The sequence below is a fragment of the Anabrus simplex genome, chromosome 9 (assembly GCF_040414725.1).
Source record: "Anabrus simplex isolate iqAnaSimp1 chromosome 9, ASM4041472v1, whole genome shotgun sequence".
Taxonomy (NCBI): domain Eukaryota; kingdom Metazoa; phylum Arthropoda; class Insecta; order Orthoptera; family Tettigoniidae; genus Anabrus; species Anabrus simplex.
In genome coordinates, this window is record NC_090273.1 from 6,788,643 (window position 1) to 6,813,404 (window position 24,762).

The 24,762-nt window shown below is 40.2% G+C and overlaps 1 protein-coding gene across 4 annotated transcripts in view; it reads left to right on the top strand.

Moving 5' to 3' along the window:
- The window catches only part of LOC136881297 (E3 ubiquitin-protein ligase rnf8), a 101,448-nt gene that overhangs the window by 11,167 nt on the left and 65,519 nt on the right, over window positions 1–24,762 (top strand). For 2 of the 4 annotated variants that reach the window (XM_067154097.2, XM_067154095.2), the window contains exons 2-4: window positions 10,139–10,325; window positions 23,442–23,524; window positions 23,615–23,731. In XM_067154097.2, the coding sequence (XP_067010198.2) occupies window positions 10,283–10,325; window positions 23,442–23,524; window positions 23,615–23,731 (243 nt within the window). In that variant the 5' untranslated portion in view covers window positions 10,139–10,282. The remainder of the gene's footprint in view (window positions 1–10,138; window positions 10,326–23,441; window positions 23,525–23,614; window positions 23,732–24,762) is intronic. The other 2 variants (XM_068229122.1, XM_067154096.2) reach the window with 2 other exon arrangements.

The following is a 24,762-nucleotide window of genomic DNA, read 5'->3' on the forward strand; positions in this document are numbered from 1 at the left end:
TCATTGCTGTCATAGGTAAATTTTAATACTTCTTTAGTATTAGTCACCTCATATCTGGACATTATCCCTGTAACCAACAATCTTTACACACTGCTTATTGAATACTTCTGCCTTTTGAAGATCCTCGCATACACACTCCCCTTGTTCATTAATGATTCCTGGAATGTCCTTCTTGGAACCTGTTTCTGCCTTAAAGTACCTTACATACTCTTCCATTCTTCGCTAAAATTAATGTGGCCACCAATTATGCTTGCCATCATGTTATCCTTAGCTGACTTCTTTGCTAGATTCAATTTCCTAGTAAGTTCCTTCAATTTCTCCTAGCTCCACAGCCATTTCTAACTCTATTTCTTTCCAACCTGTACCTCCTTCTTAGTCTCTTTACTTCCCTGTTATAATATAGTGGATCTTTACCATTCCTTACCTCCTTTAAAGGTACAGACCTATTTTCACATTCCTCTTGCTTTAAACCCATCCCAGAGTCTGTTCACATTTTTATTTACCGTTTTCCACCGATCATAGTTACTTATTAAAAACTCCCTCATGCTTGTTTTATCAGCCATATGGTACTGCCTAATGGTCCTGATTTTAATCTCTTCCTTTCACATTTATTTTTAATTACCACAAAAACAGCTTCGTGATCACTAATACTGTCTATTACTTCGGTTTCTCTATAGAGCTCATCTGGTTTTACCAGCACCACATCTAGAATATTCTTCCCTCTAGTTGGTTCCATCACTTTCTGAATCAGATGCCATTCCCATATTAACTTATTTGCCATTTGTTGGTCATGCTTCCTGTCGTTCGCATTACCTTCCCAATTGACACATGGTAAATTGAGATCACCCGCTACAATCACGTTCCTTTCCTTATCGTTTCGCACATAGCTGATTATCTTGTCAAATAATTCTGAATCAGTTTCAGCAGTACCCTTTCCTTGTGTGTAAACTCCAAAAACATCAGGTTGCCTATTATCTTTAGAGATGAGCCTTACCACTAGAATTTCTTTTTTGTCATCTGTAACTTTTTCGTAGCTCATAAATTCTTTTTTCACGAGAATGTATACTCCCCCTCCTACCATTCCTAACCTTTTTCTACGATACACCCTCCAGTTCTGTGAGAAAATTTCTGCATCCATTGTATCATTTCTCAGCCATGATTCAACTTCTATTACAATATCTGGTAGGTATATATCTATTAAATTACTTAATTCTATTCCTTTCTTTACAATACTTCTACAGTTGAGCACTAACAGTTTTATGTCACCCCTACTTGATTTCCAGTTCCCTGTTCCCTTAACACCTCTCCCTAGGTCACCCTGTTTCCCTGAATATACCTCCTTATAACCCTTCTAAACAAATTTCCTAACTTATATGTACCACTGCGGTTTAAGTGAAAGCCATCTGAGGGCAGATTCCTATCTCCTACCCACTCATTAGGATCTAGAAATCTCACTCCCAGTTTCCCACATACCCACTCCATAGTCTCATTTAAATCCCCAATCACCTTCCAGTCAGTATCCCTCCTACACAGTATTCCACTGATAACAATTTCGCGTCCTTAAACTTCACCTTTGCTGCGTTTACCAGATGCCACACATCCCTAACTATGTTGGTACTTATACCTGCTTGTCTTACGTTATTAGTACCTAATTGAAACACTACCACCTTCTCCTTTCCCTCCTTCTCTTCTACTTTCCTCAACATCTGCCTCAACCTAATTCCTGGATAACACTCTTCCCTGGTACCCTTTCCTCCACACACTTTCCCGACATGTCTAACGATAGAATCCCCCATGACCAGAGTCTCAACCCTACCCACCTTATTTGATCCCCTCCCTTCCTTGTCAGGCCTATCTTCTCTCACTGCTGCAGAAGGTACTTCCTCCTCCCTTTTCTCCCTCCCATGACCCGTTCCACCTGTCTTTTCCTTTCCACTACACTACATTTCCCTTTCCTACCTTTTCCATTCCCCCTACTTCCACACATCTCAGCAACAGTTCCCTGTTCCTTATCTTTCCTCGGTTGTTCTTCCTGCAGTGACTCGTACCGATTTCTCACAGACACCTGTCCTGAATTCTGATCCTGAACAGAGCCCTTAGCCTGCATTCTCCTTCCCCTTAAAACATTAAACCACCTCTCTTCTACAATTCGCCCATTTCCGTCCCATCCCTCCTTTACACCTATTGTATCCTGTACATTATTTGAGGGAGGCCAACTTTCCTTCCTGTCCTCTGAGAGAATCCTAATTATCTCCCTCAAACTCTCCAACTCCTCCCTCATACTCCTTAATGTCTGGCCACACCCACAGTTCCTACAGTTGCACTCCTTAGCCATTCTTTACTAAATAATGAAAAGAAAAGGAAAAATAAGATAACTTATTCTGTGCAAAAGAAAAATGAAAGGAATGAACAATTGTCTAGGTTAGTTCACAAAGATCATACAACAGTAAGTTAATTAATATAGGCTGCTACTACACTACAGTGCTACTTAATTGTAGAATTTTTTATTCCTACAACACGCTAACACAATGAAAATTGCTGTTAATTACTGGAAACAGAGAATAATACACTTGGATTACACAATTCTAAACTGTAGTTAAGTCTGCCCTAATTACAACAACAGAATTTTAGTAAGAGAGTTACTACAGATACCACAGAAACGGTGCTATATTACACAAATATTTCACAGTAATAGAATAAACACACTACTTTCTAATAAGATACTATAATACACTACAATAATTTTAAAAGTACAGATACTACAATACACTACAATAATTTTAAACTACGTTCAGACTAAGTACAGATACTACAATACACTACAATAATATAAACTACGTTCAGACATATTCTAATTACAACAGCTTATTACCAAGCAAAAACAGAAAAGAAAATTACCATTAAAGTTCAAAATTTACAAAACTACTCAAAATTATAGAATAGGCACTCTTAATTTCTAATAAGTTACTATACTACACTACAGTAATGTTAAAACTACATTCAGACGTATCCTAGCTTCTTGCTAAGCACAAATAGAAATGAAAATTCCAATTAGGTCTAAATTTAGGTATTCGCAAGAACTACCGATAGGTACTCAAAGATTACCAACAAAGTTAAACACGTATAGAGATTTTTACGGGTATATTGAACTTGTGTGTTCGACAGACTGAAAAGCTTTTAATATACATTTAACTGACTATGGCTTCCTTCTTAACAAAACATTCACAGGATTGAGTAGTTCTGAGTGAACTGCATAATGAACAACTGAATATGCTTACATTTATCTCACGGAGAGCATTCATGGGTACAATTAATCGCCACCCTAGCAGCATTTACCTTCGCTAACGTAGGCCAAAGCTATTGTTAGTTTCTGCAAAGTGTTTTTCTTCTAAATATGACCACTTTCTCCAGATTGGAAGAATTAGGCTGATAGCTGTCATATAAAACACTCTGAATAATTCCCACTGTTGGCCATTGCAACACACGGTGAGACTACAGCGGATGGCGCGGCAACACATGGTAACTTACAATGTTCGCCACACGCAGCGCTGCGGTGTATTTCTCTCATTAACGCATGGAGCCTACAGGAAGGGGAGTTAGGGATTGGTATAACTTACCAAGGGAGATGTTCGATACATTTCCTTCTTAATGGTAATACTAAATTCCCATGAAGGGAATTAGATATTTTTCCACCAATAGAGCATATCAAAAATCAGATCAAAAATTGGATGTATGGCTTTTCAGGCGTTTGCTCTATTAACCAGCATTTCGTCTTAGGTCTGGCACTAGACTCGTCAGAGTGGGATGTGTCAGACCCTACCCACTGATGCTGGGGTGTATGCAGGTGAACTTATCAGAAGCTTCTTATGTAGCACAGTCTGATAACTGCATACGGGAGATAAAACTCCACAATGGAATTAATGCCCGCCTAGCAATTCCAAATGGTAATACTAAATTCCCATGAAGGGAATTAGATATTTTTCCACCAATAGAGCATATCAAAAATCAGATCAAAAATTGGATGTATGGCTTTTCAGGCGTTTGCTCTATTAACCAGCATTTCGTCTTAGGTCTGGCACTAGACTCGTCAGAGTGGGATGTGTCAGACCCTACCCACTGATGCTGGGGTGTATGCAGGTGAACTTATCAGAAGCTTCTTATGTAGCACAGTCTGATAACTGCATACGGGAGATAAAACTCCACAATGGAATTAATGCCCGCCTAGCAATTCCAAATGGTAATACTAAATTCCCATGAAGGGAATTAGATATTTTTCCACCAATAGAGCATATCAAAAATCAGATCAAAAATTGGATGTATGGCTTTTCAGGCGTTTGCTCTATTAACCAGCATTTCGTCTTAGGTCTGGCACTAGACTCGTCAGAGTGGGATGTGTCAGACCCTACCCACTGATGCTGGGGTGTATGCAGGTGAACTTATCAGAAGCTTCTTATGTAGCACAGTCTGATAACTGCATACGGGAGATAAAACTCCACAATGGAATTAATGCCCGCCTAGCAATTCCAAATGGTAATACTAAATTCCCATGAAGGGAATTAGATATTTTTCCACCAATAGAGCATATCAAAAATCAGATCAAAAATTGGATGTATGGCTTTTCAGGCGTTTGCTCTATTAACCAGCATTTCGTCTTAGGTCTGGCACTAGACAGACTGCAGTTATCAGACTGTGCTACATAAGAAGCTTCTGATAAGTTCACCTGCATACACCCCAGCATCAGTGGGTAGGGTCTGACACATCCCACTCTGACGAGTCTAGTGCCAGACCTAAGACGAAATGCTGGTTAATAGAGCAAACGCCTGAAAAGCCATACATCCAATTTTTGATCTGATTTTTGATATGCTCTATTGGTGGAAAAATATCCAATTCCCTTCATGGGAATTTAGTATTACCATTTGGAATTGCTAGGCGGGCATTAATTCCATTGTGGAGTTTTATCTCCCGTATGCAGTTATCAGACTGTGCTACATAAGAAGCTTCTGATAAGTTCACCTGCATACACCCCAGCATCAGTGGGTAGGGTCTGACACATCCCACTCTGACGAGTCTAGTGCCAGACCTAAGACGAAATGCTGGTTAATAGAGCAAACGCCTGAAAAGCCATACATCCAATTTTTGATCTGACATTTCCTTCTTTGCAATCATTTAAGAAAAGGCTAGGATGACAACAGATAGGGAATCTGCCACTTGGACGACTGCCCTAAATGCAGATCAGTAGTGATTGATTGACTGATTGATTGATTTCTTGATGCATTTAGTTCCATCCTGGAGAGAGAGTAAAAGGTACCCATCTAACTTTTAAGTATCAAATGTTATTTAGGTTGTATTAAGTGTTCAGTATATCTGAATGTTCTCCTCATGCTGCAAACACAGTTCTTTATGCCTCCATGTTCTTCTTGACATATTTCTGAGCATGTCCGGTGTTATAGTCCGAAATGCATCCTCAACAGCATTGCACAGTTCTTCTTTTGTAGCATAATGACATACAGTACATGCGCCTTAATGATTCCCTATAACGAGTTGTCAGGTGTGTTGAGGTCAGGAGTTCTTAGTGGCCATTTCAAGGGAGCTAGCGAACCACGACCGATCCACCGTCCTGGGAAATATTCGTTTAGGAACTCGCTTACTGTAAGAGATTAGTGAGCAGGTGCTTGCTGCAACTATATGCATTCTGTGAGGCCCCTTTCCTCAAGCTGGGGTATTAACCCTTATCCCTTGTCTGTCGGGTGAGGCCCGACATTACGATATTCCTGTTCTAGATGTTGATGGCCAGGCAGGCATTTATTTTTGAAAATGAGACATAGCTTTCATAGTGCATTGGCACTGCTGGTGGCTTCAAGTAGCCTATGCAGTGGCCTCCACGGTATGCACTAGCCTTGTGTCTTGGGTGGTGTGCTAAGTCCCAACTGACGAGCCTAACTTAGCACATGAGGGCGAAACTCAGGCAACCAAGAATGAGTTAGCTGGAAAATTTATAATGTCCAATAACGGACCATTATATTGGTATTATTCCCGTTCTAGTCGCATTTCGGGCGAGGCCCAGCATGACATTTCATTGCACACCGCTTGTGTGCCGTCTCTTAGGCAACAAAGTACATGATGCTATGGTGTACTGCCATCTTTTCGTTCAGCTTGGAACTTTGTAGAATCCAAATACTGTTTGACAGTCAGTCAAGAATCTATTATTTAGATGGCAGTGTAGTCATCAGCTGTCCACTTACGCACATGAGAGCTCAAACGATAGTAAACAAACATGGTTGCCATGTGCTTTTCTAGTCATATATAGTGTACTGTTCAATGTTGTATATATCTGGCTCCATGGCTGAATGGTTAGTGTGCTGGCCTTTGGCCACAGGGGTCCCGGGTTCAATTCCCGGCAGGGTCGGGAATCAGGAATTTTAACCATCATTGGTTAATTCCACTGGCACGGGGACTGGGTGTATGTGCCCTCTTCATCATCATTTCATCCTCATCATGATGCGCAGGTCGCCTATGGAGTCAAATCAAAAGATCTGCACCTGGCAAGCCAAACATGTCCTCGGACACTCCCGGCACTAAAAGCCATACGCCATTTCATTTCAAAGTTGTATATGTCAGGAAACACACAAAATCTTCCTACAAGGAATATATCTAATAGCATTCAGCGATTCCTAAAAGTGAACTGGCAACGGTCTGCTTGTGTACCGTAATAGATGCTGACGGCTGGTACAATTATAAATGGTGATGATGATGATGATGATGATGATGATGATGATGCTTGTTTAAAGGAGCCTGTCATCGCCCCCCCCCCCCCCCCTCCAATCCCGATTTCAAGAAATTGCCTACAATCTACCACTGGGTATCAAACCAGAGACTGAATTAGAGTTTTTCAATTGCTTTTTACCGATAATTTGTTCAGTTAAATTATTAACAAAACCAGTCGGTATGCGTTAACGATAGTAATAATAGTAATAAAAATGCAAAATAATTTGTCTTAAATTGCACATATTGCTTTTATTTCCTCCATTATAGCTTGCTGTAAACGTGTATAGCCTAAATACATCATTTCAAAGCAAGTGCAAGTGCTGTAACATGAAGTAAAAACTGCCCCTATGATATCAATCTCTATGCCTTCAAGTCACCATTCCTGACTCTTCTTCAAAATTTCTGGAATTTGTTCTTATTGGTTTCAATTCCCCTTTTCTCTTTCGTATCTGTTGTGTAGTGAAGGATGAATACAGGTCATATAAGATAGAAATTCACATTTAAAATATGACTAGTAGAGACAACACAGAGAACTTTAATTCGAGGGGTAAGGGTTAACCCTGTTCGTAACATGTGCAAATAATTCACAGCCCCTTTCATTGCTGCATATATCATTATGAGAGACGAGTTCCTTTCCAACTCAGGGTTCTCTTTGGACCACACAACAATATTTCTAGCACGTGAGTTGCGATAAATATGACATCCATCTGTAAACATAACCTTGGCACGACTTAACAAAGCATGGCATGTTGAAATTCGCTCAATCTGGTCTCTATCCGATAACTCGTTTATGAACATCGGTCGAAAAGGTCTGAACTTAAGGTTTTAAAAAATGTAATCTAGCATTGTCCTCGGTATACCGAGTTCCGAAGTACGTTTACCCGTTGACTTCATAGGAGATTGTTCAATCAAAACACAGACTCCAGCACGTTTTTTCTCATTTCTTCTTCCTTCCACTCACCGGCCTGTCTTCAACACTGCCTGAGGCAAACGCACGGCTGTTCCGATCAGTAAGTGTTGCTTTTCACGGTGGAGCCTTGTTTAATCTTTCCTGGAATGGTCCGATAATCTGTCTCGTCTGCCCTGTGTGTTGTCGTTCGTGCACCCACACACTTGCCACTAACCGCTCCTCAATAGTGTAAATCTTACTGCTCACATCTCCCATGGCTCGACTGTGACTATATGTATTCCAACAATTAATAAGAAGTAATATAGGTACCAACCTGCATAAATAATGTTTGATACTAAACAGTTACAGGCATACAGGGACTTCTCACCTACCCTGTAGAAATAGATAATAGTGACAGTATTGTGAAGGTGGAGAACAGAAACCATTTTTCCCTTTGCGAAAATCAAATGATCATAAATATGTCTCCCGGCTTGTTAAACGGGATAACAGATATTTTTCCATTAAATATTTTGAAAAGATCACATCGTCAGGGCAAAGTTTGGAGAGAATGGTTGTGTTATTCATCTAAAAATGACTCTGTTTATTGTAAGCCATGCTGGCTCTTTGGAGGCCAGAAATTGTCTTCAGCCCCCTTTGGGTGGGAGTAGTAGATTAACACCCACAGTATCCCCTTATGAGGCGACTATACGGGGGCGACCTTGGTATGGCACTGGATTATGCCTATGGAATTGTGAATTGGACCTCTGTGAGTGGGAGGGTTTGAATACATCCACATGTATTCCCTGCCTGTCGCAGAAAGCGACTAGAAGGGTCATGTAGCCATCAATGCCCTCCTGAGGGTTAATTGTAGACTGATTCAAAATTAAATGGGCATTCTGGGTTGGGAAGGGCTTCTTACTTATGCAGTCATGCTAAAAAAGCCAGACAGTAATCACAACCCGACAAGTGGGTGTGCCATGTTAGCCGAATGCCTGTATATGCTGTGGGGTACACGAGTAACATTGGTCCCGGGGCAATACGTTCCATCCAGGCGGGTACTGCCTTGGCTGCGTGATGGACCATGATCTCCGCATTCAGGGAGGATATTTTGGACATGGCTTCCAAATTACTACAACCAGTCAAGAGTCGTCCGCCACCCAAGTCTCTAACATCTAATTCCATCGGGGGGAGGGGGGGCAACCCCCGGGAATAAACACAGCGTTAAAGTTTGGGATCCAGCTTCTCTAGGTTCCTGGTTGCTACCAGAACTGATGAGAAAGATTTCAAGCTGGTCAAGTCTATTTTGTTCAGTAGACATGTAGAAGGCGTCTACGGTGAACTTGAAACCCTTAAGTAGATGCATACTGTACCGTAGCCCAAGCTGAGCTGTTTCTCTAGTGTGACCACTTTGGCGATGTTCCTGTCAGGGTGGGGAAGAGCATTAACATCTGAATTTGGTTTGCAGAGTGATCTTTCACCACAACCTGATCTTGAACACTGACAGTGAGTTGATGGAAGACCCGAAGAACTGTGGCATGACACACGTAAGGTGCATTCCGCGCAAAGTGAACGACAAAGACGTCACCAGTGCCTTTATTGTCTCCGTCAAATTGTCATTGTTACCAGAGAAAGTCAAGCTAGGCCTGACAAGTAATTGCTGCACGTCTGATGCGATGCTATAATTGGCACACGGTATCTTGTTATTCGAACACATCTATCTATGCTGCTTGTGTAAAAGGAGCTCATGGCGCAGAACAGCGCACGAACTGCCTTGATCTTCATATTCCTCGAGATAGAATTTGTCCTGTTTATTTCAGTGAGAAGAAGGTCGAGGTCTCTCATACCACGAAACATGTTGTAAGTTTAATTCTACGAATGCTCCTTCCAAGCAGATAGACTACAGCGTTATAGCACAGTCTGTCAAGCGCCCAAGGCATTAGTTGCTTCTGTGAGCAAAGAGTAAAAGCTATGCCACCTAGATTGGAAGGCCTGTGCACTGAGCAGCACTCGACCAATGGGAGCTACTTCTGGAAATAGTGACGTTGGACTCTTCAGTCTGTCATAACTCATTTATGATAAATGTTGAATGTTTTGTTTTCTCAGGAATGGATATTTTTCCTGAAACATGTATGAAAATAAATAATTTCAATCATTTAAAGTGTATTGACAAACTGGACCCAGCACAAACTATTTTACTGTAAATAGTTTTCTTTAGTAGATTCATCAAGTCAATACAGGATCAAATTTATTTATTTATTTATTTATTTATTTATTTATTTATTTATTTATTTATTTATTTATTTATATAGCATATGGCTATAGAGATACAACGTCTATTGTTGTAAGCTCTACGCTATATATGTGTGTCCAAATTGTTTAGATAGTCTATAGCCTCTGGGGTTGCAAAAGAAAAGTCACTAGCACTGCCATTGTATTTTCTAGTCCTGCATTCTTTGATGATGTGCTTTACTGTCTGTTGTGTAGTGTCACCCTCTGTTCCACTTGTAGTGGAAGGCTGCACAATTCCCGTGGTTTGTTCGGATCCTGTTCAGTGTGGACCATAGTCTACGAGGGAGGTTGAAACCAGTTGGTGGCGTCTTCTTCACAGGAGGCATTGTCGGGCAGTATATGTCGTCGAGTCTCTTCTGCCATTCAGCGGAAGGATCAAATAGTTAAGTTTATCAAGAGTCCCTTACTCATCGTCCTATAAATTAATCATCATCATCATGATCATTTCTTCGCTCCAGCAATGAGCAGATGAACATCTGCCCCAATTTGTCCTCTTGAATTCCAACTTTTATTATGTCTTTCCTACTTTTAAAAGCTCTGCACAAGCTCATTCGTCTACTAAGGTCATTCTACGCCATTTCTCCACTGACAGCTCAAGCGTCTCGTTTCCTTACTCCCAAGTCCTCCCAGGCCAAAGTTTGTAACCGTTTCACAACAATGCTTTATCAGAAATCACCCAGAACAAATTGTGCCGCTTTTCTTTGAATCTATTCCAGTTTTCTTATCAACTAGTCTTGGTGTGAGTCCTACACACTGGAACAATACTCCAACTAGGGTCTTACCAGAGACGACCATGTGAAGCGATCTGTAACCTTTCTTAACAACCCCAATGAAGATCATTCCTTGTATTAACACCTAGGAACTAACAGTGCTCCCCATGAGTTACTATCACCCCATCATCACAGCAGTTAAAAACAAGAGGACTTTATCTTGGTGAAACATACAATCAGACTTTTCATTCCATTTACCATCATACCATTGTCTGCTATCCGTCTCACAAGTCTCCCTGCAGTCTCTCACCATCCTGCAACTCATTTACTATAACATTATCCATAAATCTGTGATTCCACTTCGTTGCTCATATGCTCAACTATGTGGTGTGTTTCGACCTGTCAGCAGCAGAGAGATGGTGTGGAATGATAGTAATATTGTCGCGGCCACCAAATTAGGCGGGTGAGGAAAACTGCACTTTCGTCAGATATAGGAACGGCGAAGCGACAGATGGTCGAGAGTCTCTTACCTCTGAGCACGGATTGGCAACACTGATTGTTCAGTGCTGTCTAGCTGAAGCCCATCCGCTCCAGGCCACCCTGTCGTGCACCGTAAGTACAGTTAAAGATTGATAGTGAATGTGTTCATCCTGGTGTTTCTTCGGGTCTATTATCTGAAGAGGACGAAGTAAGTATGAAAGGGCTTAAGAAGAAGAATTTAGCCAGCCAGACAAAATCCATAATTGTGAATGTATTGCAATACGTGCAGAAGTTGTCTGACTGTGACTGCAACAATGTGTAATGTTAGCCTTCGTTCGGTCCAGAGATGCGTTAATGAAGCAAAATATTCACCCAACCAAAAATCTTTCAGCTCCAAGAAAAACTACGTAAGGGAGAAAAAGCTTAGTGATTTTTCACTGTGATGTAGCTAGGCGAACTGTGCTCGAATTTTACGACCGTGGGGAATTTCATACAGTGGAAAAAGTGTGTAAACAGCTAAGAGAGAAGATTCGATACGTTCAGTGCAACGAGTGCTGCACAACTTAGGCTTCAAATACAAAAGGGCTAACGATGGAAGAAAATTTCTGCTAGAAAGACAGGACATGAACAAGACCCGAGGCAACGTATTTGTTTAGACGAGACTTGGGTTAATCAGTCGCACAGTAAACAGTTTTTTTGGCAACATTCAGATAAGAGCGGTGGATTGGAGGTGCCCACTGGGAAAGGTTTGCCATGCAGGTGGTATTACAGGTTTTATACCCCAGTGTAAGTGGGTGTTCCTATCCTGGACTACCACTCAGAAATGAACCAGGCATCTTTTAAAAAGTGGTTTAAGTCTGGATATGGACAATGCTCCATATCATTCAGCTTTACTTGAAAAAGTACCCAACACAAGCTGGAAGAATAAAAAGAAACTCAAAGAGTGGTTGCTGAAGAGAAACGTACCTTTTAGTGAACAAGAAACTCGAGCTGAACTTGCTTCCTTCAAAGTAGAAAAAAAGTACGAGCTTGATGAAGTAGCTCTCTCTTGGGGCCATGAGGTGGTAAGGTTGCCACTCTACCAGTGCCAATACAACCCAATTGAATTGATTTGGGCTCAAGTCAAGAGAGAAGTGGCAGAAGGAACAAGACATTCAACTCAAATCAGAAGCCATCAACCGTGTGACTGCTGCAGATTGGGAAAAGTGCTTCAATCGCTCGGAAAATCTTCAAACAGATGATTGGGCCAAAGAAATAGTAAGGGACGAAAGAATGCATCCTGAGTGTAAATGACGACTCGACAGATAGTGAGCTGAGTGATTATTATTAAGCGTATGGAATTTACAGAATGGACAAGTATATACAATATTATACAAAAGAAAAACCTGCAAAGAATACATGGTAAGTAGGGAACAGTTACACATGGATATCTAAATTGTTTATCCACTGCACTAGGGATACTGAGACATCAGCAAAGTCTTTCCGGTCTCCACCATAAGCATGCAGAGGGCATTCGTCCATTATATGATGCATGGTCTGGACTAAAGCACCACAATCACACACTGGAGAGTCCCTGATGCCCCACTGGTGAAGGGAGAATGCAGATCTTCCACAATTAGTGCGAAACCTGTTTAGTGATGCCCACGTTCTTCTTGGCAAACTGAAACCAGCTGGGGCGTGGTTTGGATTAAAGAGGCTTGGCCACTCTGGAGCTGTACGAATCCATTGCTCTTTCCATTCCTCTTTTAAATTGAAACCAGCATCCATTAGATTCTTAGCTGTTTTCATTGGTGGCTTACGGGATTTCAGCCTTTGTCTCCAGAGATCTGCAACATCTCTGTGGATAGGTAGAGTTGGATTGGATATGATCTTATATTCTTGAACAAGGGATCTTGAAAGTCGCAGGCTTGGTGATGGAGCAATGTGGGACAGGACTGGCAGCCAGTGCGTTGCAGTAGGCTTCAGAGCACCAGAGATGATACGCATGGTGGTGTTAAGTTGTACATCGACTTTCTTCACGTGGCAACTGTTAAGCCATACTGAAGAGCAGTATTCAGCTGCAGAATACACAAGGCCAAGCGCAGTACGTCGTAATGTGTCCGCTGAAGCACCCCTTGAAGTTCCACACAATTTAAACATAATATTATTATGTGATCTCAACTTAGATCCGAGGTTTTCAAGATGCTTTCTATAAGATAGGGTTCGGTCAAGCATTACCCCGAGGTACTTTGGATTAGGATTGTGCTTTAACACTGAGCCATTGAAGCATACTTGGAGTTTTGTAGCAGCCAACTTGTTGTGGAGATGGAAGCAAGCAGATTCTGTCTTATTCATGCTGGGTTGTAGTCACCAGTTTCGGAAGTAAGAGCTAAGTGTATTCAGGTCAGGTGTCATGTTGGCCTCGGCATGGCTGAGATCTGGATGTTGAATGGCAATGGCTAGGTCGTCCGCATAAGAGAATTTAACTGATTTTGTCTCAGGTATATCCGATATGTAGAGATTGAATAGAAGAGGTGCCAATACTGATCCCTGGGGAAGGCCATTTTTTAGTTTCCTAAGACGACTAATGTCATCATACATGACGACACGGAAGAGCCTTTCGGTTAGCATATTGTTGATCAGTGAAGTTACAGTTTTGCAAGGGATAACTTGTTGCAGCTTCAACATCAACCCTTGCCTCCACACAGTATCATATGCAGCCGTTAGATCTACAAAGTCTGCAGATGTTTTAGTACCCCTTTGAAAACCAGCCTCAGTGTGAGTTGTTAGTGCTAGCACCTGGTCAACACAGCTTTGGTTCTGCCTGAATCCAACTTGCTCTACTGGGATCACTTCATTAATGGCCAAACTAATTGTATTGTACACAAGTCTCTCAAGGAGTTTATAGCAAACACTCAGCAATGCTATTGGTTGGTAGCTATCGACTTGGTCTTCCGGTTTACCGGGTTTCAGAATTGCAATGATCTTGCTTACTCGGAATTCATATGGCAGATGTCCAGACGATAAGATATTAGAGGAGAATTTAGCCAACCAGAGCCTTGTGTTTGGACCACTATGTATCAGAAACTCAGGAAATATCCCATCAAAGCCAGCAGCTTTACCAGGTTTGAGGCTTTTAATAGCAGTATCTACTTCCAGAGGTGAAAATGATTCCGAGTATATGGAGTTGTCCTGCAAGTTGCTTTTCTGTTGTTTGAGCAACTTCTTTACTTGGACGGTGTGTTTCTTATCAGAGGGCGCTCGTGACATATTAACAATATGTTCAGCTACTAGGTTGGGGGTGATGCAACCATTTCTCTTGTGGCAGGTTCTGCTTCCTGAGAAGACTCCAGGCTTTTCTGCTGGACTGTTTGAAGTCCATAGTCTCCACTTGTGCTGTCGAGACTGTAACAGAGCACTCTCCACCCTCACAAGTTTCACTCCATCCAGGGATATACTCTTTCTGCAGCCCTCTTGGAATATATTTCTTGGCAATTGAGATAATAAGTCCAGCAAAACGTTCGTAGTTAGACTGAATAGGCGGTATGAATCGGACATATTTGTCAAGATCTTCTCAAAAGCAATTCCACTTGGCTTTATTGAAATTCCAGCGTGGTCGAGGTGTGCTTTTAACCAAAGGTATTTGTATTCCTGTAGTTATCATGACAGGTCTGTGTTGACTGTGGGGAAAGTTTTCCATTACTTTCCTTGTAGTAGGCAGGACAATACCGTTTACATCTTCAGTGACAAAGCGAAGATCAGGATTGTATTCACTCTTCCAGCGGGCTAACTTAAAGGTTCCTCTATCTTTCACATCGAAAACCAAGTGTAGATTATTAGCGTCAGCCCAAGTGACTAGTTGAGGGCCACATTCATCTGTATCATCATATTTCCAGTTCAGATGGTGACTATTGAAATCTCCGACATATATTGCTGGATGATTCCGGGTGAGGAGCACTTCATTTGACCAAGCCACAGATGGTGGTTTATACACATTTACCAATTTGGTGCCCGATATGTCAACAGTTACCACATGAACATCGTCAGTCACCGTTGCTGAAATGAGCCGAACACTCGTAGATTCGAACGAGCATAGGTTGCTGCCCCACACGTCTGGTGGTAGGTTGCCTCAATAGCGATATAACCAGGGATCTTTCCTCTCGATCTTAGCTGTTCCTCAGTCGCAGTATGAGTTTCTTGAATGGTCACTAAATTGATGTTGTTTTCAAGAAGGATTCTAGAAAGATGTTCACTCTTCGATCTGGTTATGCCTTTGATGTTTATTTGGCATATTCGTAAAGAAGGTCCTAGTATCTTTGCAGGTTGGTCCTGAGAAGGACCATTTGCAGAAGTTCTTTCCGAGTCCATTTGGCCAGGAGATCAACGTCTGTTGATAGTTTGGCTGCCGATTTGTTGTTGCTCGCTTAGCACCACCAGGGGAGCACGTGCAGGGCAATATGGAGGTAAATCCTGCGGACGTGAGCAACGTTCATTCCCCAGATGAGCGATGACAGTGATTAAGAAATCTTAGACTGCCTTGTAACTAGAAACCAATTCTTAATTCATTGTAATTTAATGTAAACCTATTCTTTAAAGTAGTTCTTTTTCTATATTACTCAGTACAATATACAGTATTCAAATATTTAAAGTTATAATGTAATAAAACTGATACGGATTAATATGTAATCTGAAAGTATTTACGGCGTCCTGCAGCCTGTGCTGGCGCGCGCGCCCCGAACTGCCTCAGCTAGCGACATTTACATGATCACTTTCCGAGCCATTTCCCAGGAAAACTACAAGACTCACGGAAATATGTTTCAGATAAAAAATATAAATCATGTGATTTTTTTACATTTTTCCCGCAGACAAAATTTTATTGGCTGAAGAAATAAAAACTTGGCCGCTTATTGAAATTTTCAATACATGATTCTACGGATTTAAATTTACTCGTTCAAGATTTTATTTGAAATAATATTATTTAAAGTGGTTTATATGGAAAATAGTTCTACCACTGAAATCAGCAGTCTTTTCTGAAGCTTCTTTTGAAACATTGTATGAAGGAACATCAGGAGCTTGAGGGAGAACAACTTGCCTCGCGCTCTGAAATGATGTGTTCAGTTAGACATTTCTTCGCCAGTTGCTACATAACCTTGGCAACAGCGTAATTTCTCTGACCCGCCTAATTTGGTGGCCGCGACAATAATAAGTTGAGGGGAGCTTTTAAAAGAAGGAAAGATCATAATCTGAAGATAAAGCTGGAAAAGACGAAGAGTAAGGGATTGCAAGCTCTTTGAAATCATTTATGAGAAAGCTAGGTAAACAGTTGAAAGGGAATCTGCCACCTAGTTGACAATAACTCTGCCCTGCAGGACATGATCAGTTAACACTTCACATCCTCTAATTCTCAGAGTTCTTTTTCTTAAAAAATTAGCCACCCATTCAACCACTCCTTTGTCTAGTCATTGTTGTCTGTAACCTATCAAAAGCCTTGGACAGGCCAATAGCGATACAATCCATTCTATTTTTATTGATGACTACTCTGTATTCCTTAACTATTATGGTTAACAAAGCTATTACTTTAAAAAATGCATTAATGTTCTTACTATTAAACATGCTAATTTGGATGTAGTTTTAAACATGTGTATAGGTCTAATTAAATTATTTTTCCCCTTCATAAATTTCGAGATTTCAGCAATCAGTGATGATGATGATAAAAACAACTTGCCAAAACAGTAACACAGTTATGTTCTTGTGCTAAGTTATGTGCAAATTTAAGGTTATGTTTTATGTTATTAACTTCATACTACAGTATATAATCATGAAGGAACCTAAATGACTTACCTTTGTTATTTTGCTGATAGTTAAATTTTCACTAAGGATAACCAATTTCCATTTTTCTTATAGTTGTTCTTCCTTTGGAAATGAAAACACTTGCACTCTTTTTCTGACAGGTAATTTCCTCTACACAACTTCTCTATGGCATTTTATCTGTACTAATACAAATTTGAATTGTACGTCACATAAGTAACATTAAAAACAACTCAGTCTTCTAAAGCAGTTGCTCTGTATGTATGTGAAGTGTTAAGCCCAGAGGCTGTTCCACCATCAGCTGTCATAGGTGACTGAAGACGCGTACTTGAGAAGTAAGGTACATTAAAAGATATAAACTTAATTTTTGTTTCCGTATTGAACTGGAATCACAGAAATAAGTTTTTTAAGGTTCAACCTTTTCAATACAAATTACGAGTTGTATAAGATATTAATTATTAAAAAAACCCATGGCGCAACAGCCCCGAAGGACCATGGCCTACCAAGCGACTGCTGCTCAGCCCGAAGGCCTGCAGATTACGAGGTGTCATGTGGTCAGCACGACGGATCCTCTCGGCCGTTATTCTTGCTTGGCTTTCTTGACCAGGGCCACCATCTCTCCGTCAGATAGCTCCTCATTTGTAATCATGTAGGCTGAGTGGACCTTGAACGAGCCCTCAGATGCAGGTAAAAATCCCTGACCTAGCCGGGAATCGAACTCAGGGCTTCCGGGTAAGAGGCAGGCACACTGCCCCTACACTGCGGGGCTGGCATTATTTACAACATTTAAGCAATAATGGTACCGGTTTCAACATTTAAATGTCATCATCAGCCATAAAATATATATTAATCACACAATAGAGAAAGGACATTAAAATTTACATTATTACACATAAATACATACATAGTTTTTAAACAAGAAAAGATTAAAAAGTTTTGTAATGTTATTGAAGCATAAAAGTCTTTTGAAACGCTTATTTACACTGTGTGCTGAGTAAAATAGTAAAAAATTTATAGCAATCACTTGATAAACTGTCCGGCTCCATGGCTAAATTGTTAGCGTGCTGGCCTTTGGTCACAGGGGTCCTGGGTTCGATTCCCGGCAGGGTCAGGAATTTTAACCATAATTGGTTAATTTCGCTGGCACAGGGGCTGGGTGTATGTGTCGTCTTCATCATCATTTCATCCTCATCACGACGTTCAGGTCGCCTACGGGAGTCAAATCAAAAGACCTGCACCTGGCGAGCGGAACTTGTCTTCAGACCCTCCCGGCACTAAAAGCCATACGCCATTTCATGTTTTTTTCCACTTGATTCTCTGTTTTTGTTGATCTGTTTATGTGCTAATACTCAAATCATCACGCCATATTTACGGTTGCATTTGAAACTTGGGGCGATCATTTGTCCGTCCTTTAAGACACTTGTTATTCAAATATTGTCAAAAATTAAAATGTAATTTTAGATGGTAACACCTTGTTCATGTACAGAACTTGTAGAAATGTGCCTTAGTATATCTCATTACACACGTCTTAAAAGGCTTGTTGTGTTCGATACAATTATACAAATTTTGGGAAAATTTTAGTTCACCTGTATTACATCAGAAGAGAAGATGGAAGGACAACCAATTACCATTAACCGTTTCTTACTTTATAATTTTATCAATACATCATTGTATAATTTTAACGAACACAACAAGCCTTTTAAGACAACGTGTGTAATGAGATGTACTAACACACATTTCTACAAGTTCTTTACATGAACAAGGTGTTACCAACTAAAATTAAGTTTTCATTTTTGACAATATTTGAATAACAAGTGTCTTAAAGGACGGACAAATTTTCGCCAAGTTTCAAATGCAACCGTAAATATGATGTGATGGTTTGAGTATTAGCACATAAACAGATCAACAAAAACAGTGTATCAAGTGATTGCTATAAGTTTTTTTACTATTTAACTCAGCACACAGTATAAATAAGCATTTCAAAAGACTTTTATGCTTCGATAACATGTCAAAACTTCTTAATCTTTTATTGTTAAGAAGCTATGTGTGTATTTAGGTGTCACAACGTCAATTTTAATGTCCTTTCTCTATTGTGTGATTAATGTATTAATGTATTTTAAATGCCGAAACCGGTACCATTATTGATTAAATGTTGTAAATAATATCTTACACAACTCGTAATTTGTATTGAAAAGGTTGAGCCTTAAAAAACTTACAGTATCTCTGTGAAGTAAGGTACAGTCATACTAACAATACCAATAAACATTTATTGCAGCCAGTGGCCATAAACAAAAAAAATACAATAAAATAAAATTACATATTATTAATGAGTGCAAAATGCATATCGTGCATGCATGATCTGCCTGTATCACCTTAGTCACTACAGATCTGAGTGGGTGTTATTCGTCTCTCTTGGCACCATAGCGCATGGTACCAATTGCACCGTCTTCCACCTAGTTTCACATTCACAACTGAAACAAGCTCACCACAACGTTGCACGACACTGCTCTTGGACTACAGTATCCATCATGCTGCTTACAGGGAGTGCACAGGCGTTCCTGATCTAGGTGGCGTTGATGAGAGCCCGAAGGTGCGGTCTAACCTACCTTTGACCACAAAGAAATCTGTGCCGTCCAAGGCAACTAACCTGGCACAGGATGGGAGGAAGGGCAACTCCCTCCTCCCCCAGTAAGAGGTCGGCAAAGGCAGGGCTGGGCATCTCTCTCCCATCCAGTCTAAACAAGAACAGAAGGTGGGGAAGAAGTGAGTCCATCCAAAGCACTCCCTCATCTCTCCTCTGAGCACGAGAAAATGTACCCAGCATCCAGAGGGTATGTGTCACTGGCGCTCCTCTTGTACAAGGACCTCTGCTGCCGGAAAGCATCTTGGAGGCCTTTTGGGACACTTGGCTAGTTGGACTTACCCCCAACCTGCGTCCATGTTGGTCAGCGTAAAGGATTCCCAGCCAGCTTCTCGGAGAATGTCGAATTTGGTTCAGTTTAACGTGGGATCCAAGAGATTATTCGATGCGCCGATTATGTTATCAACTTCGACCTCACTAATTGACGTCTCCATTGGACACATCACGGCAATTTTGCCCAATTCGAAAATGCAATACCTTAATTCTAATACATCTCATCCTATTATTTTCATAAATAACACTTCCAGTTATCCATTTCTTATAACAATTTATTAAACATAATGAGGTAAATAAAGAATAGGAAGAGAAAAATTTCACTATGTACAAACTTTCTTCCAATAGATAAACAATCATTGAACAGCTGATTCCTCAATTTCTACAACTAGTCTTCATATCTTACTTCCTACTCTCTCTCTGTCATTAATTGAAATGAGTTCTCTTTTCTCCTTTTATATTTTCTTACAAGTTGTGATTGATCAGTTACCATTTACATCTGACCATTGACATTATCCTAAACTGATTTCTTTACATTCTTCTTCTTGGTCCATACCCTTAATTGAGGATTGGAGTTAAGCATCATATCAACATCATCAGTTCAATATCCTGACTCAAGTACAATGTTTATTCTGAATCTGTTTGATCTGAATTGTATTTGAAATTTCTAATTGGACTTTATTATTCGACATTTTATTATTTGAGATTTATTTATCTGAAATTTATTATGTCCTCAGTCGTCTATTTAGGTTTTGGAAATGCTCAACAAGTTTCTTGTATGCAGCCAAGATTTGCTGTTATTAACCTATGAAACACTACTACATCTAACATACATATATTGTATTCATGTAACACACTAGCAAGGTTCACTAGGTGATACCTGTCCCAAGAATGTATTGTACTTCCTTCTGTGGTGATGGCATTACATATGCTCTCATGTGCCATTTATTGAATCACTTCATAACCTCGATCTTGACTTGCTCTGGAAAAGCGTAGCTCTGAATGTGTTGACTAACCCTATCATATTTCATTACCATGATATCTATTTGAAGTATGGAGGCTTTCAGCTGATAGGGACATTGGAGTACGCTGTAATCATAGTATTATACTCTCTTCTCGACGAACACCATTGCCATCCTATTCTCGTATCATTTGATCTTTCTTCAAAATCGACGACGAATACACCTTCATATCTTTTACGTTTTCATATTCTACTCTATCACTTCGTAGACTGTGCATTTCTCATCTCATATCTTCTTCTTCATAGCATTTAACTTCCCTTGACGTTATTGCTTTTATACTGGCCCATAATTCACATATTGTATTATACAGCCATCGTCCTGTCTATGTCTTAGAATCCATCTTAACTTCTTACAGCACGTAACCTCTCCAGTACTCTCCGAATGACAACCACCTATACCTTCAGTATGACATGGGGTCTATGTATCTACTCGTAACACAAACTGTGGCTAACATTGGAATTTGTTTATAACGCTATCACTAACCATTCGTAAGTTCACGTGAAATAGGCCAGCTCTGAAGATCACGTTTGGTACATTGATTATATGACGCTTGCAATTAAGCTACTGAAGTTATTTTCTACCAAATGATACATAACATTTTGAAAAACAAGAAACTTATCTAGTTTCTTCCGCCTTTTTGGGATGGTCTCTTCTTCTCGGCTGCTACATGCTGCTCCTCCGAGTGTCATCTCTGATCATCTTGAGCTAAATTATGTAATCTTGGACAGTCCGTTCCATCAGAAGGACTCCATGGTGACAATCTCGTTCATGAAATCATAAGATGCAATTCGTATGAAATAATACATGTTGTTGCTGTTCATTAAATGTCTAATATAGTTATTTCTCCAAGTATTTATGGTAAATATGAGATTTCTGATTATTGACTCTGATTTTCTTGGCTAATATGAGTATTAAACACTTTGTTTTAATTCTTTCTCTTCTCTTGGTGGAAGTTGCGTGTAGTGTTCTCGTTTTCTTCCGATGTTCTGGAATTTTTTAATTTTCGCTGTATATCGGCAATTGGATTAAAGATTCTTGTTGGTCTTCTCCTAGATGAGCTTCTTTCTTTTATAGCGATGATTTAATGTGATATTTTATCCTTCCAGCTTACTTGCGTATGTTTTTCAGAAAAAGCGATTCAGAAGTCATTTTTTTTTTTCTTTCTTTTCTTATTTTGTTTCAACAATCCAGCTCCTGTTTCATGGTCTTTTACACGGCCATTATGATTCTATGCCTTCAGCTATGATGTTGATCTAGACTTTAGTGACATTGTGTACTAATTTATTCCGCTTGATGCCACCGCCAGCTATTGTATTTATTTCGGTCTCCTTAATATTTCCATTTTATTACTAGCGTAATGGTACAACGTCAAAGGTTCATCTCCATCCTTGCATGAAGAGGGAAGCAATTTTTTAAATTGGAAAGTGGCTCACTGCTTATAACCTAAGACAAACAAGCAAGTGTCCACACTATGGCACTGTTACAGTGGAATTGTGATGGATTTGATTGGCATCTAACCGAGCTGCATCAGCTAATAAATCAGATTGCAGTAGTCTGTATTCAAGAAACAGATCTCAGATCAGATTCATTGTATGGTCTTGAGAAAATTTTGTGTTTAGTTATAACTTGGTAACCGCAGGACAGATCAATGCAGTTTTTGCTGTGGCCTAGATCTCCCAAGGAGGGCTTTTCAGCATTAAATATCGAACTGTGAAGAAAGGAAGCTGAGCAGTAATGAATGCCACATGAACCCAAACCAGAGATAACTGGAAACTATATGTGTAAGAATTGTACAAGGAAGATCCCAGGACCACATACCAGTTCTTTGAAAAGTCTCTGACAATAACAGTCTTTATATTTTATTACAGCAAAACCCGTGCTAGGTACGGCAAGAATATCCCCAACCCTGAGCTTAACATGGTCTAAACCAGGGCCTCTCAAACGCCCAAAATCTCACGCGTGCAGATAGAGGCGCAAGAGCTCCGTGCACTGTGCATCGCTGCCGCTCGGCATGGCTCGGATCAACGCTTCGTCTCTGGGCTACTCGGCTAAGCTCGGCTCAACTCGCCTATGCTCGGCTCAAGTCAGCCTGGATTTGGAGCGCTACGGCGCAAGTGGGGCCGAGGGAGACAGGCGGAGCGAGCGAGACAGGCGTGAGGAAAGAGAGAGTAAGCGCTATTGCTCCAAATCGAGGAGTGGGGGGTCTGCACTCTGTTCGACCAAGCCAAGTCGTCTCTTGCACCGTGCACAGTGCATGCACCACGCGCATGCACCCTGAGAGGCCCTGGTCTAAACCATTAAATATATCCTCAAATAACCTCTGAAGTCTAGATTGAATTTCCAGGTATTTTCTCAAATGAAACAGTTGTTTAACAAAAGAGTTTATTATGTAACACAAGGCCACAGCACTAGTTGAAAATAGAGGATTGTGGCAACATTTAATAAGTTCACAGAGGCTTGCAGACTGAACGCTCAAAGCCATAATGGTTTATAATGATAATGTATGTATGTATGTATGTATGTATGTATGTATGAATGTTTTTTGAAAATGAAGGACCTTTTCTTTCTGTTATTGATCCTCTCAGGTAGTTGGCGTACTGGAAGGAGCATGGGGTCTCTACATATAGATCAAGATTGCAAGTTTTACTACAGTTCCTCCTGTTCGAAGGTGAGTCTTGTTATTTTGTTGTCTTGAACTCCTACAAGAACTTACTTTATTCCTGACAGATTCTTAATAAATTTCTGCTTCTGTCTACAGCGAGAATGCCCATTTCGCCACGAACCTGCTGCTCTCAAGTGTTACGTGACTTGTTTGTACTGGAGAAAGGGCAAATGCCACAAGCTCCACTGTGAATATCGCCACATGGAACTGAAAGTAAGTCAACTCACAAAAAAAAAAAAAAAAAAAAAAAAAAAAAAAAAAAAAAAAAAAAGCGATAGGAATACGGAAGGGAACTCGCAATAGAATGAACACAGAGAACAGATCTTCCAGTAGGTAAAACCTTTCCTCATCAATCCCAGCCTCTTGTCAACTCATTTCTGCTCTCCCCTGCTAGAGGAGCCATCTTGACAGATCTTTAGTGTAGGACAAGAACAAAGGCACACTAACTCAGGAAAATGAAGACATAAAAATTAAGGTAAATACAGCTGGTAAAATGGTTCAATATAAATAATGGAAAGGAACAAACAACTGTAAATGGGTGGAAAAGAAGTAGGTGGGTAATTATTGATGAAGACACGATTAACATGAATATAGGATGATGTATGGAGCTAGACAAGTAAACATTTAGAAACTAGAACTTGCTTCACAAATATATTTTCTGAATTATTGTGCTATTACTATATGTTGCTCATTTCAGTTGTGACACCAGAAAGGGTGATCCCATTGTGTGTCGGTTACACTTAGAAGAGGCATTACAATAAGTTTTTCAAAGAAGTGTAAAAGGCTAGACACTAAACCCCGAGGTTAAAGAAAGAATAACATGTATTTTCAAGCCCCTTATGGAAACTCCACAAAATCACAAATTCAGACAGCTATATCTTTCTTCCAATATAACACTGCTAAAGAGGGCTGACGAGTGAATATAAGGTTTGTTTATCAACAGTGAAGTCATAACCTGGGTACTGGGCCAAGAGAATGGGTCTGCCAAGAGTAATGTCATTAATCCTAAGCCATTGTCCAGCAAAGAGGAGGGATAGGAAGCATATAGCTCAAGGATTATGACCAATTGTACTACGGAGGATTAAATCCTTCAAAATAAGAAAACATTTTGTTAACATACCCTAGATTCTGTTATTTAATATCAAACAAAATCCTTTGGAGGAATCTATATTTTAACATTCTATTCTGTGTTAACCATAGCTATTTCAGCAATTTGAAGGAGTTACTTACAATCCTGCATCAAA